We start from the raw sequence: 20,306 nt of genomic DNA, 5'->3' as shown, positions 1-20,306 counted from the left end.
TAAAGAAAATTCTGGATTACCCATGGATGGCGAATCTGTTCAAGTAGGAGTTAATTCTGTTTGTGAATGGCCCTTCTAGAAAACTTTCCCAGCTTGTCAAGAGGGCCTGCCTGGAGTGGGAAACTCTGCCCACGTCTGATCTAGTTAATTTGGCAAATGAGCCTGCCCACACACTTGAGGCCAGTGCCTGTTTAGCTGCAGAGAAAAAGAAAAACCTTGTGGGCTGGGCACAGTGCTTCATGCTATAATCCCAGAACTTTGGGAGGCCGAGGGGAGAGATTCACCTGAGGGCAGGAGTTTGAGACCAGCCTGGCCAACATGGAGAAACCCTGTCTCTATTAAAAGAATACAAAAATTAGTTGGGTGTGGTGGCGGGTGCCTGTGAATCTCAGCTACTTGAGAGGCTGAGGCAGGAGAATCACTTGAACCTGGGAGGCGGAGATTGCAGTGAGCCGAGATCGGGCCACTGCACTCCAGCCTGGGCCACAGAGTGAGACTCTGTCTCAAAAAAAAAAAAAAAAAGAAGAAGAAGAAAAGAAAAATCTTGTGGCTGTTACAACATTGTTTTTTCTTCAAACAAGTGTAGGGCTGCCTGACTTATGCCCAGCCCTGCAGACATAACAGGAGGGAAAGAGAGAACTCCTTGCTCTGCCACAGAAGAGAGAATCTCCAGTTCTCCCGCTTAATCATCTGGGTGAAACCACCCTTCCATTTGGGAATGAAGTCTTTTTTTTTTTTTTTGAGACGGAGTCTTAATTGTTCTGAGAGCTGAAAATCTCCAGCCTCCTCTCCGACTGAGTGGACCCCACCCCCTCTTCTTGGCCAAGAAGATCCCAGAGAAGCCTTAGAAACTGAATTTTCAGCCAAAACCGAACAGAAGGCCGGATACACCTCATTATACGCTCTCCCTTTCGTGGTTTAGATTCAACAGCTGCCCAGCATTAAGGTTGAAGTAGAGATTGTAATACTGACAGAACTGACTCTCTGTGGCATTAAGATACCCAATTATAAGGCCATGCCAGGCAAGGGTTAAGTCATGTAGCCCCACACTTAAAGAAGAAGCAGTGTTGTAACTGGGCAAGGTTTTCCTTTTCTATGCAGGTAAACAAGCACTGACCTCAAGATACTGCAATACTGAAAAAATTGCAGCTCATTGAGGCTGGAGGCTGGCTGACCCTGCCCCTTCAACCCGCCAGAACTGCAGCTTTCACTGGACAAGAGACTGACTTCAGCAACATTCTCCTGATGAGAGACCAGGACCTGGCTCTGGCTGCAGTGACTGGTTACACTCAAGAGCCTCCCTGTCCCTGCTTCACCTTTTGACACATAGGCGTAATTGTAATTCATTTAAATGCTGACTCTACCTCAGAGTGAACATAGGTCGTATGTAACACGCATGTCTGTTCACCCTGCATACACACAACCCGCTTCTTGAATATTCATAGCTCATCCTATAACTTGCTAAATATGTATACTTGGCCAACCTTTTGAGCCTAAATTCCTGTTCCATCTAGCCCGTCCTCCCAGCTCCCCAACTGTCTGTTTCTGGTCCCTGCTGGAGGTGGAGTTTACACTTTCTGGCTTGTCAGAATGGCCACCAAACTCTCCTTTCTAAATTTACAAATGTGTGATTTTTCAATTGATAGTTCATAGACACCAGAGCAACTATCAGTCCTTAACCCGACCAGCCTCCATCAGCCCCTGCTGAAGTGTGATGAAAAGATAAACATGGTAGGCGTTTCCAAGAAGCCTTGACCTGCATTGTTTCACACCACATTCCTCTCTGCCTTGGCCCTCCTCAAGACACCCACCCTTTTTTGCTTGTTACTACTGCCCTGTCTACCTTCTAGGATGTGATTTTCTGGAAAAATGCCATCCTGTAATTTCTCTTTTCCAGAAGCCGGGGTCGCGGGGGTGGTGATAATATTAGAATCTGACAAACCAAATTGCTGACTCAACCTTGAAGTCCCCTGATTCCCCATGTTCAGTCATTTATTGTGCTTTTTTCTGTTCAGAAAACAAAAATAATACCACTCCTTCACTGCCGAATCAAACACCTGTCTCTTTATGGGCAAACTCATCCAGCAATACTGGCAAAATTCACGGCGTACTTTCTTTTTGTTTTTTGAGACAGAGTCTCTCTCTGTCGCCCAGGCTGGAGTTCAGCGGCGTGATCTCTGCTCACTGCACGCTCAGCCACCCCCGTTCAAGCCTTTCTCCTGCCTCAACCTCCCAGGTAGTGGGGATTACAGGTGCCCAATACCATACCCGGCTAATTTTGTATTTTTTTTAGTAGAGATGGGGTTTCACCGCATTAGCCAGGATGGTCTCGATTTCCTGACCTCGTGATCTGCCCGCCTCGGCCTCCCAAAGTGCTGGGATTACAGGTGTGAACCACCACGCCCGGCCCATAGCATACTTTCTATTAAAATCTGGATTAAATAGTAAACACTATCCGTTCAACCGGATGGCATTACGAAGTCTTCAGCCTATTACAGAAGAATACAAAAGCCAGGCCTAATCGCTTCATGTCTTCGTCCTTGTAATACCCGAATTCTGCCTATTAAAAAACCAAGCAACCATGGGTGGAGGTTTGTTAGTCAAGGCAACTGAGGAGTCAGCCATGGGATCCCCCAACTGTACATGAGCCTCTAGCTGTAGACGCTTTCATGCTTGTACCACGCCCGGCATCTTCCTGCCAGCCGACTCACTTTCTAAGAGCTTCTCCTACTTGCTGCCCATTGTCTCACTCCCTCGTGGGCAATAACCTTAACCCCGCGACTTTCCTGCCCTCTCCTTCAGGCCAGACACCACACGGCTGCCAGCTCTGACGGGCCACCTCCCATGGGCAGACACCACACAGCTGCCAGCTCTGACGGGCCACCTCCCCTGGGCAGACACCACACGGCTGCCAGCTCTGACAGGCCACCTCCCCTGGGCAGTACCGGCTGTCTTCGTGCACAGATGGCTCACATGTAAAGAATGATGCTGGTAGGCGCTGTGCAGGCTACGCAGTCACTATGCCTTTGAGGTTGTGTTACCAGCTCCTTTGCCTGTAGCCACTTCAGCCCCATAGGCAGAGCTATTTGCTCTCACTGGGCCTGTCTCATTGCTAAGAGAAAGACTGTAAATCTTTACACAGACAGGAGGTATGCCTTTGCAGTTGCTGATGATTTTGGAATGTTGTGAAAGCAGAGATTTTCTTACTTCCAATGAAGATGAAATAAAGAATGGGCTTTAGGTACAAGAATTACCAGATGCAACACAGCTGCTCTAGACCACTGGAAGCGAGACTCTGGAAGCTGGAGGAAATCACCTTGCTGATAATGAAGCAAAGAATGCTGCCCTTATATGTCCCACTTATCAAATCTCAGTCATGGCCCAGCTGAAAACATTCCCAAAAGATATTAAAACAATTTAAGATGCACAGAACTGGGCACCAGAGCCTGAAGAAGAAAAGTGGAAAAATGATGGCTGCTGGTTTAATTAGATAAAGAGGAACACTGGTTTGGCCCAAATTAAAAAAAAAAAAAACCTGTCCCACCAGACTCTATGAAGTTTCTGTTGTTGTTGTTGTTGTTATTATTATTATTATTATTATTTTGAAACAAGAGTTTCACTCTTGTTGCCCAGGCTAGAGTACAATGGCGTGACCTTGGCTCACTGCAACCTCTGCCTGCCGCGTTCAAGATAATTCTCCTGCTTCAGCCTCTGGAGTAGCTGGAATTACAGGCATATGCCACCATGTCTGGCTAATTTTGCATTTTTAGTAGAGATGTGGTTTCACCATGTTGGTCAGGCTGGTCTCGAACTCCTGACCTCAGGTGATCCACCTGCCTTGGCCTCCCAAAGTGCTGGGATTACAGGCGTGAGCCACTGCGTCTGGTGAAATTTCCATTATTAACTACAATACATAATTTAAGTCATGGGCAACAGAAAAGATGATTACTTTTATGAAATAATACTGGTGGAGTAACATCAATAAATCAGCCCAAAGTGCTTATGAAGCCCACCCCACCCATCCTAAATTCGATCCTGGAAAGCCAGTGCACATAGCCTCTGGCCATTTATTATTATTTTTTAAGACAGGGTCTTGCTCTGTTTCCCAGGCTGGAGTGCAGACTCCTGGGCTCCAGCAATCCTCCCGCCTCAGTCTTCCAAGTAGCTGGGAGTACAGGCCTGCGCCACCATGCGTGACTAACTCAGGGCCATTTTAACTTCCTGATGGGCCCTGCAGGGTTTGGGGGATAGATTTCATCCAGCCACCTCCCTTAACTGAGTACACCATGTTTTAGTTCTGCTCTGTATGTTCTCCTGTTGGGTTGAAGCATCTGCAGGTGAGTCATTGCTTCAGCAATGGCTAAAGTCCTATTAGAGAAGATAATCCCTCCCTGGGCAACGCCTTTGAGCTTCACAGTGAACAAGAAACTTGTTTGACTGGACAAGTTATAAAACAAGCATGTGCTCTCTGGCATATTTACATCTTACAACACTTTGATTGTGATTATCATCCCCAGTGCCCTGGATGACTGGAACACACCCATAGTCCTCTAAAGACCCAACAACTGCCAGAGTTGATGGAAACCTTACACTTGCCATGGCCAAAAGCCCTGCCTAGAATGCTTCTGACCTTGAGGGCCCTTTGGATTATATAAACTTGCATCAGTCATTCTACAGTGTGCTCCCAGGAGACAAAGACCTGAAACATAAAACACCACAACCTACAACAAGGAGATTTTTGTCTATTGGAAAAGACACTTACAGAAGGATTCCCTCCAGGCTAGCTAGAAAGGTGCACACCAGGTGCTGCGGGGCAACCTCTGCACAGCCAAGTGCAAAGGCATGGATTCCGGGATACGTGCATCTCATCCGAAGAAGATACCACATGTTCTCACTCATGTGGAAGCCAACAGAGTGGATCTCACGGAGGTAGAGAGGAGAACGGTGGTTACCAGAGGCTGGGAAGAGAAGAGGGAGAGGGGATAAAGAGAAGTTGGTTAAGTTAGAATAAGTGTGATAGCACAGTGAGGAAATGATAGTTCATAATTTATTGTAATACAAAATAGAAGAGTCGTAATATTCCCAACACAAAGAAAAGATTAATGTTTGAGGTGACAGGTATCCCAGTTACCCTGATTTGGTCATTGCATATTGTGTACAGGTATCAAAGTGTCACATGTACCCCCAAAATATGTACAACTATTGTAAATCAGTAAAAGATAAGAGAAAAAATAAAAAGAAAAAAAAAATCCCCCAAACCAGCTCCTAACTGGACCTGCACTCCTGCCAACAAATTAAAACGAAAACTTTCTAGGATGTGAAGCCGAAGCCTCTGAGCCAGATGGCTTTTCCCAGGATGTCCAGAGCAGGCCTGTAAACCCTTTCCTCGTTTCTAATTCTTGCTTGATTTTCTTCCTCTTTTCCTGGAAGGATAATTCCGTTTCCCAGTCCATCACCACAGGGGACTTACTAATTGTTGGTTCTGTCATCAGAAACCTCCCTCTGTTGATAACTCTACTGACTCCCTAGTTCAACCTGTAACATCTCACTAATACCCCAGATACAACCACCTGTACAAATTGTATCCTACCCTAAGGGTCCAAGATGAGGTCCTCATCCAGTCTAGCCTTATCTACTCGAATTAAGACAGCGTGGTGAGTAGCTGGCACACCCTCAAGAGCTGCTCATGACACACAGAGATGACTTAATTTTTCAGTATGAGGCCGGGTGCAGTGGCTCACGCCTGTAATCCCAGCACTTTGGGAGGCTACGGTGGGTGGATCACCTGAGATCAGGAGTTCAAAACCAGCCTGGCCAACATGGTGAAACCCTGTCTCTACTAAAACTAAAAAAAATAGCAGGGCATAGGCGAGTGCCTGTAATCCTAGCTACTATGGAGGCTGAGGTGGGAGGATCACTTGAGCCTGGGAAGTGGAGGCTGCAGTAAGCTGTGATTGCACAACTGCACTCCAGCCTGGGTGACACAGCATGGCCCTGTCTCAAAAAAAAAAAAAAAAAAAAAAAAAAAACCACAAAGAATTTGGATTTCGATCGCTCCAATTTTTATTATTAAAAGTGATGGTGGCAGGGCACAGTAGCTCACACCTGTAATCGCAACACTTTGAGAGGCCAAGGAGGGAGGATCCCTTGAACCCAGGAGTTCGAGACCACCCTGGGCAACATAAAAATGAGACCCCCATCTCTACAAAATAAAAAATTTAAAAATTTAAGGAATTTGGAAAAACTGACGATGCAGTGTACATATGTCCTCGCATCCCAGGGAGAATTCTAACATATACACGGAGGGTGAACCATATGAAATTGCTGACCAACTTTTTGACCTATAAAAATAGCAATTTCTTGCTTATTTTTTTGAGACAGAGTCTCACTCTGTCTCCAGGCTGGAGTGTAGTGGAGCAATCTCGGCTCACTGCAACCTCCACCTCCTGGGTTCAAGGGATTCTCCTGCCTCAGCCTCCCAGGTAGCTGGGACTACCAGCGTGCGCCACCATGCCCAGGTAATTTTTGTATTTTTAGTAGAGACGGGGTTTCACCATGTTGACCAGGATGGTCTCAATCTCTTGACCTCGTGATCCACCTGCCTCGGCCTCCCAAAGTGCTGGGATTACAGGCGTGAGCCACTGCACTCAGCCTTTTATGTTTAATAGAATAGGAATTACTGGGTCATGAAGGTGGGTTTTTACATTAAATTTTACTAAATATTTGTTGTAACAATTTACTCTCACCAGTTAATAGGTGGCAGAGGAGTTCTTTCTCTAGTTTTTTGCCAACAGCTGACTTGTCACTTGGTTTCATTTCTATCTTTCTATGATGGCTGCGAAACAGTAACTCTGCTTTAATTTTCATTTTTCTTATTTTGTTAATAGAGAAATTCAGCATCTTTGCATGCATTCTTCGGACATTCTATTTTCTTCTCCAAATTGCCCTTCCGTGTCCTTTTCCCATTTGCTAATGGATTGTTTATCTTTTTCTTATTAATTTGTTTTATTATTATTATTATTATTTTAGACAGAGTGTTGCTCTGTCGCCAGGCTGGAGTACAGTGGCACGATCTCGGCTCACTGCAACCTCTGACTCCCTGGTTCAAGCAATTCTCCTGCCTCAGCCTCCCAAGTAGCTGGGATTACACTTCACACACCACCACGCCCAGGTAATCTTTGTAATTTTAGTAGAAACAGGGTTTCACCATGTTGGCTAGGATGGTCTCAATCTCCTGACCTTGTGATCTGCCCACCTTGGCCTCTGAAAGTGCTGGGATTACAGGCGTGAGCCACTGCACCCGGCCAATTTGTTTTATTCTTTACATATTTTGGATGTTAATCTCCTGTGTTTCTACATATGCTACAGATTCATTTTCAGTTTTTGGCTTTCCTTTTAACTTTTTGTAAGCTGTCTTACCATAATACATTAAGGTCCCATCTTTTATTGGTTCTGTTTCAGGACCCTCTGTTCTGCTCTGTTAATCCTCTTTACTATTAAATATTTCTGCCCAAATCTGTCTTAATTAAAACTTTAGAACAGGCGTGGTGGCTCATGCCTGTAATCACAGCACTTTGGAAGGCTGAGGTGGGCAGATCACCTGAGGTCAGGAGTTCAAAACCAGCCTGACCAGCATGGCAAAACCCTTTCTCTACAAAAAATACAAAAATTAGCCAGGTGTGGTGGCAATGCCTGTAATCCCAGCTACTTGGGAGGTTGAGGCAGGAGAATCACTTGAACCCAGGAGGTGGAGGTTGCAGTGAGCCGAGATTGCATCACTGCACTCTAGCCTGGGCAACAGAGCAAGACTCAGTCTCAAGAAAAAAAAAAAAAAAGGCCTGGAGTGGTGGCTCACACCTGTAATCCCAGCACTTTGGGAGGCCAAGGCGGGAGGATCACGAGGTCAGGAGATGGAGACCATCCTGGCCAACATGGTGAAGCCCCATCTCTACTAAAAATACAAAAAAATTAGCTGGGTGTGGTGGCACACACCTATAATCCAGCTACTTGGGAGGCTGAGGCAGGAGAATCACTTGAAGCTGGGAGGCAGAGAATGCAGTGAGCCGAGATCATGCCACTGCCCTCCAGCCTGGCAACAGAGTGAGACTCTGTCTCAAAAAAAACCCCTCTAAAACCATTTTAATATTTGGGAGCACACATTCCTTCCTCTTGTTTTTTGTTTCTCTGATTATTTGTTTTTAAAAATCTTGACTTTTTTGGACCTTTACTTTTCCATATGTATTTTAAAATCAGGCATTCAAAATCATAAGAAATTTTTTAGATTTTGACTAAAATTATATTAAATGTATAGATTAACTTGGGGAATTGACACTCTTCAATACTGAGTATTCTGTCAATGGACTATCTTCTCATTTGAGTTATCTTTCATGTCCTTCAATATCTTTTTTTTGTTTTTCATGTTTTTGTTTTTGTTTGAGATGGAGTCTTGCTCTGTCACCCAGGCTGGCGTACAGTGGCACAATCTTGGCTGTCTGCAACCTCTGCCTCCAGGGTTCAAGCAATTCTCCTACCTTAGCCTCCTGAGTAGCTGGGATTACAGGTGTGCACCACCATGCCTGGCTTTTTTTTTTTTTTTTGTATTTTTAGTAGAGATGGAGTTTCACTATGTTGACCAGGCTGGTCTCAAACCCCTGACCTGAGGTGATCCACTCTCCTTGACCTCACAAAGTTTTAGCATTACAGATGTGAGCCACCGTGCCTGGCCTAGTATCATTTTTATAGCTTCTTTATTCTCTAAATTTCTTACAAATCTTTGACAATATTGCTAGTTACGTACTATTGTGAATTTTTTTCTGTTGCATTATTTAATTGGCTATTGCTGGTATACTGGTATATGTAAATGTAGTTGATTTTGTTTTTAATCTTGCATTTAGAAATGTGTTGATCGTCTTGTTCTAACAATTTTCTGTATATGCTCTTGAATGCTTTATACTGACAAAAATATGATCTATAAATAATGAACACAGGCTGGGAGCGGTGATTCACACCTGTAATCCCAGCACTTTGGGAGGCTGAGGCGGGCAGATCACCTGAGGTCGGGAGTACGAAACCAGCCTGGCCAACATGGAGAAACCCCGTCTCTACTAAAAATACAGAATTAGCCAGGCATGGTGGTGCATGCCTGTAATCCCAGCTACTTGGGAGGCTGAGGCAGGAGAATCACTTGAACCCGGGAGGTGGAGGTTGCCATGAGCCAAGATCACGCCATTGCACTCCAGCCTGGGCAACAAAAGCAAAAATCCGTCTCAAAAAAAGAAAAAGAAAAGAAAAGAATTTTCTTTCTTTCAAATCCTTATACCTCTTGTTTTTTTCTTGTCTAATTGGGTTGGCTGAGACATCAGGACAATGTTGCACAGCAGGAGTAGAGGCAGCCAGCCCTGTGATTCTGCTGATCTTAGGAGAATGCTCATTACATTTCATCATTTAAGAATGACAAGTTTTTGACAGATCACTGTTATCAAAATATCTTGTAGGTTTCAATGCATGGCCTTTATTAAATATTTTGCTAATAGTTATATCATTTAAAAATTTTGAATAAGGCTGAGCATAGTGGCTCAAGCCTATAATCCTAGCACTTTGGGAGGTTGAGGCGGGGGGATCACTTAAGGCTAGGATTTGAGACCAGCCTGGCCAACTTGGCAAAACCCTGTCTCTACCAAAAATACAAAAATTAGCTAGGATTGGTGGCAGGCACCTGTAATCCCAGCTACTTGGGAGGCTGAGGCAGGAGAATCACTTGAACTCAGAAGACAGAGGCTGCTGTGTGCTGAGATTGTGCCACTGCACTCCAGCTGGGCAACAGAGCGAGACTCTTGCCTCAAAACAAACAAACAAACAAACAAACAAACAAATAAAATTGAGACCGGGCACGGTGGCTCATGCCTGTAATCCCAGCACTCTGGAAGCTGAGGCAGGCAGATCACCTGAGATCAGGAGTTTGAGACCAGCTTGGTCAACATGGTGAAACCCCGTCTCTACTAAAAATACAAACATTAGCCGGCTCCGATGGCACGCACCTGTAGTCCCAGCTACTCAGGAGGCTGAGGGAGGAGAATCACTTGAACCCGGGAGACAGAGGTTGCAGTGAGCTCAGATCATGCCACTGCACTCCAGCCTGGGTGACAGACTGAGACCTTATCTCAAAAAAAAAAAAAAAAAAAAGTGTTGAGTTTTAGCAAATACTAGATAATCATATGGTTTTTTATTGGTTGATGTGATGAATTATTTACTATGAGTATATTTTCTTCTTTTTGCTAAGGTGTTAACCTTAGCCTTCTAAGACCCCAGTCTACTCGTATATCTATTTCCTTTTTTTTTCAACATACTAGTATCTTTACATTGTCTTTTCTGAACAGATGAGCTAAACAAAACTAGAATTCGTTTCTTTGATAGAGTCTTCATAGGGCATTCTTCACGCCTGCTCGAACACAGAAGGAAAGTTCCAGTACTGTGCTCATTTTGCAAATGAGGAAGGTGAGGCTTAAAGTGATGACATAACAGCAAGCAAGGGCTGGTTCTGGAATTTGAATTCGGACAGCCCGACTTGCAGATGTTCTTCTAGGATCAGAGTGTCCTTAAGGGACACTCTTTTCCATAGAATTTCTTTACTGTTCAATACATTTTCTGCAGCATCGCAGTGGACTAGATAGGGAGGGTGTCCTGATGGGGTTGGAGTTTCCTGAGGTGTCAGAGGCACTGGCAGGTCTAAGTAACTTTGGATGGCTAAAATGCTCTAGGAATCACAGTGACTTGGTACAGTAAGATATTCCTCTGGGCATTGTAGTGAGGCTGCGTCTGTACAAAAGCATGCAAACACTAGCTGGATATGGTGGTGCACACCTGTAGTCCTGGCCATTCAGGAGGCTGAGGCAGGAGAATCGCTCGAGCCCAGGAGTTTGACACGGCAGTGTGTTACGATCACAACTGCACTCCAGCCGGGATGACAGGGCAAGACCCTGTCTCAAAAAAAGTGTAGACATATATGTATGTGTGTATATATATACACACACACGCACATAATCATCTAGGGTCAAACACTCTAGAAGGTAGGGTGTTCATATGCTCAGAGTAAGCTATGGTTTATAGTAATCAGGGGAATCAGTGTGTCGTCATAGAGACCTGATCCGTTGGAGACAGGGGGTCCTTGTACGGTCAGCGTAGTGTCCTGTGGGTTTGCCTTGTCTCTGGATGATAAGCAGGCCCATGTAGGTTCCAAGTGTCTTGTAGGACTTCTTTTTTTTTTTGACAGAGTTATCGCTCTGTCGCCCAGACTGGAATGCAGTGGCATGATCTCGGCTCACTGCAATCTCCGCCTCCCAGGTTCAAGTGATTCTCCAGCCTCAGCCTCCTGAGTAGTTGGGACTACAGGCATGTGCCACCATGCCTGGCTAATTTTTTTGTATTTTTAGTGGAGACACGGTTTCACCATGTTGGCCAGGCTAGTCTTGAACTCCTGACCTCAAGTTTTCTGCCTGCGTCAGCCTCCCAAAGTACTGGGATTACAGGCATGAGCCACTGTGCCCGGCATCTTGTAGGATTTTAAAAGGTCAGAGGACCCTGGGGAATGGAGTGTTTAGAGGATCCAAAGAGACCTTATAGGATCAGATGAGATCTTAACAGTGAAAGAGAGTCTGGGAGACTTAGAACATCTTGGGAAGGCAGGGGTATTGGAGAGAGAGGGCGTCAGGGGAGGCAGCTGTTCTGGGCCTACAGGAATTTTCATCATGTCAGAATACTTGAAGTATCCTTGCAACATCACCAGCTTTGAGGTCAGACTGTCCTGGAAGATCACACCGCTTGCGTGGAGTTAAGATGTTTTGAAGGTGGGTCTGGCTCCGTGATTCAGAGACTCCTGGATGTCCTGGGAGTCCAGAGCTGTGAAGGTTTTCAGGTAGGTCAGCATATCCTTTTGGTATTTGAATGCAGGAAATCAAGGTTTTCTGGATCTCTGGTGGTCCTCGAAGGTTTGGGTAGACTTGAATGGACCTGTCATGGAGTAGAATACCAAGGTATTCTTGTACAATCAAAGCATTTTCAGGAAATCAGAGGGTCCTGGATGAGCAGAACGTGCTAGGCAGGGGTGAGAGTATGGCAGAAGTGAAGATGTTCCGGCAGTTCTGGGGATGTATTCTACAGAGTGTCTTGCAGGAAATAGTTGCCTTGAGAGGACAGAATCTCTCCAGGGTTAGAATAATCGCCTTTTGGATTCAGGGGGCCCTAATGTGTCGAAGCTGTGCTGGGCTGTCTGTGTGTTAGGAGAGGGGGAGAGTGACTGCGACTAGGGTGCCTACTGACAAGTCTAGGGCTGAGACAGCCAGAGTACACTGGAAGGTTGGAGAGCCTTGGCATTAAGACATCCCATGTGTCAAAGGCATGTTGGATGGTCAGAGTGCTTTGGGAGACCAGGATATGTCTTTACTTTGTCAAAATGTCCCGTGGATCAGGCTAGTGTGGTCAGGGTATTTCCTGGGTTGGGGTTGGCGTGTTGAGTGGTTTTTCAGTGTCAGCATCACCTTTGCAAGATTCAAGCAAATTGGGAGCTCTGAATGGGCAGGAAGGCAAGATGCCCTTGACTGTCTAGATTCTGTAAGGTCAGGAATTCCTTAAAAGGTTAGAATTTCCCAAATCTCACCATGTCCCTGTGGTCTGGGTGTCTTAGAGGGTCACAGAGTCATTGTGAGCCCAAGCTCTCGTGCTGAGTGTAAGGTACAGAGGTCTGAGCCTCTCGGAGGGTCTATGTGTCCTAGAGAGTGAATGCATCCTCAGTGCCCTTGTGATTCAAGGGCCTGACAGGACCAGCATGGGCACCCCCGGCAGCAGGGTGCATTGGAATTCAGTGTTCTCCTGTGAGTCTGAGCTGACTGCGCGTCACTGGGTCTTGCTAGGTTAGGACTGCCGTGGGGTCCAGGTGCTCCAGGAGGCCGCAGGGGAGAAGGATTAATATTAAGAGCAGTGTTGCTCAACTTTAACGTTATGGACTAAACTTTTGTGTGCCTCCAAAATTTCTATGTTGAAGTCCTAACACCCGACGTGATGGTATTTGAAGGTGGGGATTTGTGGAGGTGATTGGGTTTAGATGAGCTCATGAGGGTGAGGGCCCATGATGGGATTAGTGTCCTTAAAAGCAGAGGAAGAGAAACCAGAGCTGGTTCTTTCTCCACCATATGAAGGCACCGTGAGAAGGCAGCCAGCCCTCTGCAAGCCAGGAAGAGAGCCCTCACAGGGGAGCTGAATAGGCGGACCCCTTGATCTTAGACTTCCCAGCCTCCAGAACTGTGAGCAACAAAAGTCTACGGTTTAAGCCACACAGTCTGTGCTATTTCGTCATGGCAGCCCCAGCTGACTCAAGATCCACGTGCACTCAGTTCTCCTGGAGCACTTGGTACAGTGGAGATTGTGACTCAGCAGGACGGAGGTGGGGCCCGGGGATCTGCATTTCCAGCACGCTCCCGTTGCTGCTGCTGCTGTTGATCCATGGACACCACCGTAAGCATCGAAATCCTAAAGGATTATGATTTCCTGTCTTGAATCATCAGGGTGTTTTTAAAGGACCTGTATGATGGCATGACCTTGGGAATCAGACTGTCCTGTGGGTACAGTGTGTTCCGGGGGGGGTCCATGTGTCCTGAGAAGTAGAGGTGAAGTGTTCTGGGTGTCAGCGTGTCCCGGGGGATCCTAAGGTACTGGGCTGTCGCATCATCCTTAAGCGGTCAGGGTGTCCTAGGGATGTCAGAATATACTTCCTGGGTCTAAGTAACCTCAAGGGACAGACTACTGTGGGACCAGGCTGTCCCGACTGCTCAGGGATTCCCAGTGTTAGGATTTCCTTGAAGAATCAGAATGTAGTATGCCACGGGAATCTCAGTCACTTTCTGAGTCCTGAAGTCTGGGGCAGGATGGGGGGTCAGGACGCACCTGGAATGCAGATGTTCAGGTCAGCGTTTTCGGAGGGTCTGGGTGACCTCGGAAGGTCATGGTGTCCTGAGGGTTCCGGGTGAATGAGGAGGTGGTGTTTGAGGGAGGAAATCAGACAGTACTTGAGAGCTAAGGTGTCCTGGAGGCCCATTCTCCGGAGTGGGTTCAGGTTGGCCTGAGCACTGGCTGGTGTATTCTGAACTATCAGGGTGTCTGAGAGGGGCTGGCGTGCACTTGTGACTTCTCCTTTTTTAGTTTCCCGGAAACAGGTCCTTGGGTGTCACCCCCATGCTGAGATGCCAGGCAGGCTCCATTCCTGGGTCCCTTTCCCCAGCTCTTTGTTCCTCTCCCCACAGTGGGGTTGTGAGGAGGGGGTCTCAGGAGGAATGCATTTTCTCCTCCTCCCTCTGCCTGCTCCCAGGAGGGGATTTAATAGGACAAAAGAATCCCGTCCTCTGGGAATACGAGCCCTTGGCCCCAGTCCCTGGACCCTCCGACAGAACACCTTCCCTCATCCGGCTTGTGATCCTCCCTGAGCAAGGGGGCTCTGGCGACCGTGTGATTGGAGGGGCCCGCAGGGGCGAGGAGGAGGTCACTCCTCCAAGACTGGGGAGTGGAATGGGAAAGTAGGCAGCTGACAGAAGAGAGCGGCATCCCGGTGGAGAGAAGGGCCAGGCAGAGAAAAGTAGAGTCAGAAACAGAGCAACAGGTGAGGCCGAGACAGGAGAATGAGATGACACTCAAGCCAAGGAAGGGGGAATTAGGAAACAATTAGAAAAAAGGTAAAGACAGTGAAAAGTCAGCGATAGCTACCTGCACCTACACACATTCAGACAGAGACCCAGAGGGTGGCACTCGCAGGGGGAGAAGGGGAGAGAATAGGTGTGGAGAGGAGCTGCGGAAGCAGAGAAATCTTGAGTCACAGATTCAGGGACACCTGGTCCCCGTGGCGAGCCATGGAAGCAGAAAGGAGGCGCCAGGCCGAGAAGCCAAAGAAGGGACAAGTCGGCAGCAGCCTCTTGCCAGAGAGATACCCGGCCGCTGGGACCCTGACCACCATGGTGGGTGAGTGACTGTCCCGGTGTGTGTGGGTCCCTGAGGAGGTAGCGGGTGTGAGGCTGAAAGCATAGGCTCCATGAAGAAGGTTAGGAGGAGAAACTAAAAACAGAATCCCAGCATGTTAAAACTGTGGGAACCTTCGAAAGTAAGGGACTGGAGCACCCCTCGGCTTTACAGACTGGGGAACCGAGCCCTTGGCAGGTGGGGCGGCTGAACAGCTCACATTGCGGTGGGGATGTGAGACAGTTACCTCTGTCCCCTCACTCCTGACCTCAGCGTTGGTCAGCCCAAGGCACTGCCTTCTCTGATGAAGGCAGGTGGAGGGGCCAGGGCTTTGGGTCCCGGGTGGGAGAGCGGGCTCCGTGTGTGTCCCCATGGCGGACAGTGAGCTCTAGGAGGGTCCACACCCTTGGGCCCCCATGGGGACGGTGCCTCAGCTCCAAACATCTTTTCTTGGTGGGCGCCTTCCAGGTGTGCCGTTCCCTGCCTGTTCTCTCCTCCCCAGCAGCTCTCAGACTAATTAGTGTGGGGGCTTAGGGAGCCTGTGGGGAGGAGAGGCAAGCCTTTCCCACGAGCTCAAGTTCCTGCAGGCTGGTGGCTGGGCCAGGGCAGGGGTAGGGAGAAGATGAAAAGTAAGTAGGGAAGGGTGTGTCTGAGCGGAAGAGGGGGGTGCTCATCTTCCCAGGTGAGGGGTGCAGGAGATGGCAGCAGTTTGAAGAAGGCGCAGGTTGAACCTGAGCCTCGCCAGCAGGGGACAAGCACTGGGTCTTCCCTAGACCACTGGGATGGTGGTTAGGGTGCAGGTGCACACAGCAGACCCGCAGGGTGAGCCCTAGGCGGTTGTGCGTGTCCAGAGAGGTGAATGTCCATGGAGGGGTGTGTGTCTGGCGGTGCAGTAGGAAGCGGGCAGACGGTAGAGTGGCCAGGTAGACAGTGCACGAGTGCCAGGGCCAGGAATGAGTCTGAGGGTGTGCCCTGCGTAGACAGCACAGCCTGGTGTCAGAGACTCAGAGGCAACCGGGGCCGAGGCTGAGCAGGGTGCAGGAACCAGGCTATGGGCAGCTAAAAGATTCCCGGTGGGGCAGGGCTGGGGCCAGTGGCTCAGTCCTGTAATCCCAGCACTTTGAGAGGCTGATATGGGAGGATTGCTTGAGGCCAGGAGTTTGAGACCAGCCTGGGCAACATAGCAAGACCCCATCTCTAATTTTTTTTTTAATTGGCTGGGTGTGTTGGTGCGCACCTGTAGTCCCAGCTACTCAGGGGGCTAAGGCAGTAGGATCACTGGAGCCCAGGGGTTCAAGGCTGCAGTGAGCTGTGATCACACCACTGCACTCCAGTCTGGGAGACAGCAAGTCTCTGTCTCAAAAAAAGAAAGAAAGAAAGAAAAAAAAAAGATTGGAGCAGCACAGGAAGCACTGAGCGGAATCCGGGGACAGGCACATGTGGTCCAGCACTGAGGAGCGTCCTCCTCAGAAGCCACCTCTCGCTTCTCTCCCTTCTCAGACTCGAGTGCTCCACCCTGCAGGAGGCTCCCTGGTGCAGGAGTTGGGAGACCAAGGTTCTCCCCGCAAGGAGGACAGAGGGGCCGCCCGCACTCCCGGCGCCGCCATCGTACCACCTTCAGCCCAGTGCAGTTGGAACAGCTGGAGTCAGCCTTTGGGAGGAACCAGTACCCCGACATCTGGGCCCGGGAGAGTCTTGCCCGGGACACCGGCCTCAGCGAGGCCCGAATCCAGGTGATGCTCCAGGATCCCTCCTCTCTCAGGGAAGAAATTCAGGTTTCTTTGGTGCTATCCTAGAATGTTAGGCATTGTAACCCTAACCTAAACAGTCACCAGACACAGGCCTCATCAGACCACCAGCATCAGAGCGTCTGCATCGAGACTATCATATCACTTGAGTTTAACCCTAGCTATATGCTAATCTAACTTGAATTTCAACACCTACCCTCAATTTTTAATAGTGATGCCAATTCTGACTGGGCACAATGGCTCACGTCTGTAATCCCAGCACTTTGGGAGGCCAAGGTGGGTGGATCACACGAGGTCAAGGGTTCAAGACCAGCCTGGTTAACATGGTGAAGCCCCATCTCTGCTAAAAATACAAAAAATAAGCTGGGCATAGTGGCAGATGGCTATCATTAATCCCAGCTACTCGGTAGGCTGAGGCAGGAGAATCACTTGAACCCGGGAGGCAGAGGGTGCAGTGAGCCAAGATCGTGCCATTTCACTCCAGCCGAACAACAGGAGCGAAACTCTGTCTCAAAAAAAAAAAAAAAAAAAATATATATATATATATATATATATATATATATAGTGATGCCAATTCCAACGGAAGTTCAATCCTAACTGTTCACACACATTCGGAACCTTGTCCCTAATAATAGCCTTGAAACTCAATGAGCCAGACGCTCCTTCAACCCTAACCCCAGAGTTGGTTAGCTTTAATAAACCCTACCCTAAATTCAAGCTTGTCTATAGCAATTACATTTATCTACAGTCTTCATTGTTAAACTTAACCGTAGGGGAAATTTCCCATTCTCTGGGGAAGGGAAATGTCACTGTCACCATATTTATCTCCTTGTTGGAAGTTGACATTTCTTATTCGCCCAGAGTGGTAGAAAAGAGCACAAGTGGATGCAGGTTGGGGATAAGTCTGTGGGTTCCTTTGGCAGCAGACCAGGCTCAGCCAACCTTGTGGAAGGGCTTTACTTCCTCTGGCCATGCTGGAGAGGCCTGCTTCCTGTCCCTGCACCTCTTGTCGTTGGAGTAGGGTGTCAGCACCAATGTCAGGTGTGGGCTCTGATGTGTTTGCTCCCCCTTCTCAGGTCTGGTTCCAGAACCGCAGAGCTAAGCAACGGAAGCAAGAGCGCTCACTGCTTCAGCCCCTGGCCCATCTGTCTCCTGCTGCCTTTTCCAGCTTCTTGCCAGAGTCCCCTGCTTGCCCCTACTCCTACGCGCCACCACCGCCACCAGTGACCTGCTTCCCTCACCCCTACACCCACGCCCTCCCCTCCCAGCCCTCCACAGGAGGCGCCTTTGCTTTGCCACACCAGTCTGAGGACTGGTACCCCGCCTTGCACCCAACCCCTGCTGGCCATCTGCCCTGCCCCCCACCCCCTCCCATGCTCCCCCTCAGCCTTGAGCCATCCAAGTCCTGGAACTGAGGTCAAACAAGTACCACTAAGGTGATCCCCAGCCTGTGGCCCTCGTGACAAAACAAGAAATTGGGGTGGCTTCCTTTCCTTCTATGGGCGAAGCAGAAGTATGGTGAGGGTCGGCTCAGCAATTGGAAATTTAAAAGTGGGAGATCGTGGTGAATTCTCACTGTGGTGATGAGTGGAGGAAATCTGGGGAGGTGAGCTGCTGGAAGAGACAGGCAAAGAGGCCCCCGTGGAGCTGCCTGCTGAAGGGTGATATTGATGGAGACAGTTGCTGGTGAGTGGAGATGATTGAAGGGCTCGGACGTGAGGGCCTTCATTAACTGAGATCACAGTTGAAGAAGATCCCAGCTCTTTCTGGCTGATTTCAGTAAGGCTTCTGATTTAGAGTCTACCTATACATCCCTTCCCCACTGCCCACCCCGCCATCCCAATCAGTCACTCACTTTTGTTTATTCTGTCCTAGGATTTTTTTTTTTTTTTTTTTTTTAAACGGAGTCACCCAGGCTGGAGTCCAGTGGCACGATTCTGGCTCACTGCAAACTCCACCTCCTGGGTTCACACCATTCTCCCACCTCAGCCTCCTGAGTAGCTGGGACTACAGGCGCCCGCCACCACGCCCAGCTAATTTTGTTTTTGTATTTTTAGTAGAGATGGGGTTTCACTGTTAGCCAGGATGGTCTCGATCTCCTGACCTCGTGATCTGCCCGCCTCGGCCTCCCAAAGTGCTGGGATTACAGGCGTGAGCTGCCGCGCCCGGCTGAAATATCTCTAGGGAGTGTCTTCTCCTTTCCATTCCAGCAGAGACTTGGCTTTTTCTGACCCCGTATTTTCTGACTTACTGTCTGCATAGGTTCCCTTAACTGTAGTCTATCCCACTTCCAACAAACCTGTGCAAATCTGAACATCAAGGAATGCTCTTCAATGTCTTATAAAAAATACATAAATAACATTTGATTAGTTTTGCCTGTAGAAGTCTTCAACATCTGCCTTCAACTAACTTTTAAATCAGCGGCACATTTTAACATATGTGGTTTCTGATGGAGAAGAAGCCATTTGACTTAGGGCAAACTTTTCTAAGACCAAACCATCTGAGGCTGATAAGGGGCCATTCCCAGGAAGGGACCTGCCTTGTCTGGGAAATGCCCTGGTCTGAACCCTCTCAAAAGAAACAGCATGGAGCCTAGTTCATGGTACAATTTTTATATCATATTGCTTATTATGCACTTATTTTACTCATAATTCACTGATTTACATGTAGACTTACCTCTCTTATTGGCAGGTTCATAGAAGACTACTTTTTTAATTTTTAATTTTTTTTTTTTGAGATGGAGTTTTGCTCTTGTTGCCCAGGCTGGAATGCAATGGCGTGATCTCAGCTCACTGCAACCTCTGCCTCCTGTGTTCAAATGATTCTCCTGCCTCACCCTCCCGAGTAGCTGGGATTACAGGGTGTGCCACCACGCCTGGCTAATTTTTTGTATTTTTAGTAGAGATGGCGTTTCACCATGTTGTCTAGGCTGGTCTCGAACTCCTGACCTCGAATGATCCACCTGCCTCAGCCTCATAAAGTGCTAGGATTTCAGGTGTGAGCCACCATGCCAGGCCTATTTTTCTTTTTTAATTTTTATTTTTTCATGTGCCTCTAGATAAGATTTTTATTCTTTGGTTTTTTTCCCCTCCTTCTTTCATCCCTCTCCTCTCTTCCAACTCCTCTTCCCTGTCCCATCCTTGCTACCCATTTAGTGGGAAGGAAGTTTCCCTGTGCCTGCAGCCCTGCTCCCCAACCCTCAGCAGTGTTACCTTCTGCAGAAGCAGGGCAGAGGTTGGGGACAAGGGATGGGGAGGCAGCTGGAAGGAGTGAAGAATGAAGCCTGTGGAGGGAGGTGGGTGGTGATGGCAGCAGTGGCGGCTGTCAGCTGGCATTCTTGTGCTCACAGCACTTCACAGAAGAATTTTTTTTTTTTTCTTGAGACTTAGTCTTGCTCTTGTCACCCAGGCTGGAGTGCAACGGTGTGATCTCGGCTCATTGCAGCCTCCACTTCCCAGGTTCAAGCAATTCTCCTGCCTCAGCCAACCGAGTACCTGGGAGATTATAGGCATGCACCACCATGCCCACATAATTTTTTTTTTTTTTTTTTTTGAGACGGAA

General features: G+C 48.1%; 1 protein-coding gene across 1 annotated transcript; it reads left to right on the top strand.

Moving 5' to 3' along the window:
• Positions 1 to 11,479: 11,479 nt before the first annotated feature.
• On the top strand, positions 11,480 to 18,648 carry PROP1 (PROP paired-like homeobox 1). Its single transcript, XM_003900603.5, has 3 exons — positions 11,480 to 15,000; positions 16,498 to 16,730; positions 17,822 to 18,648. Exons 1-3 carry the CDS (start codon positions 14,892 to 14,894, stop codon positions 18,158 to 18,160), a joined length of 681 nt encoding a protein of 226 aa, XP_003900652.2. The 5' UTR covers positions 11,480 to 14,891; the 3' UTR covers positions 18,161 to 18,648.
• The last annotated feature ends 1,658 nt before the right edge of the window (positions 18,649 to 20,306 follow it).

This window comes from Papio anubis, chromosome 5 (assembly GCF_008728515.1).
Source record: "Papio anubis isolate 15944 chromosome 5, Panubis1.0, whole genome shotgun sequence".
Taxonomy (NCBI): domain Eukaryota; kingdom Metazoa; phylum Chordata; class Mammalia; order Primates; family Cercopithecidae; genus Papio; species Papio anubis.
This window is presented reverse-complemented; position numbering and strand designations above follow the sequence as displayed.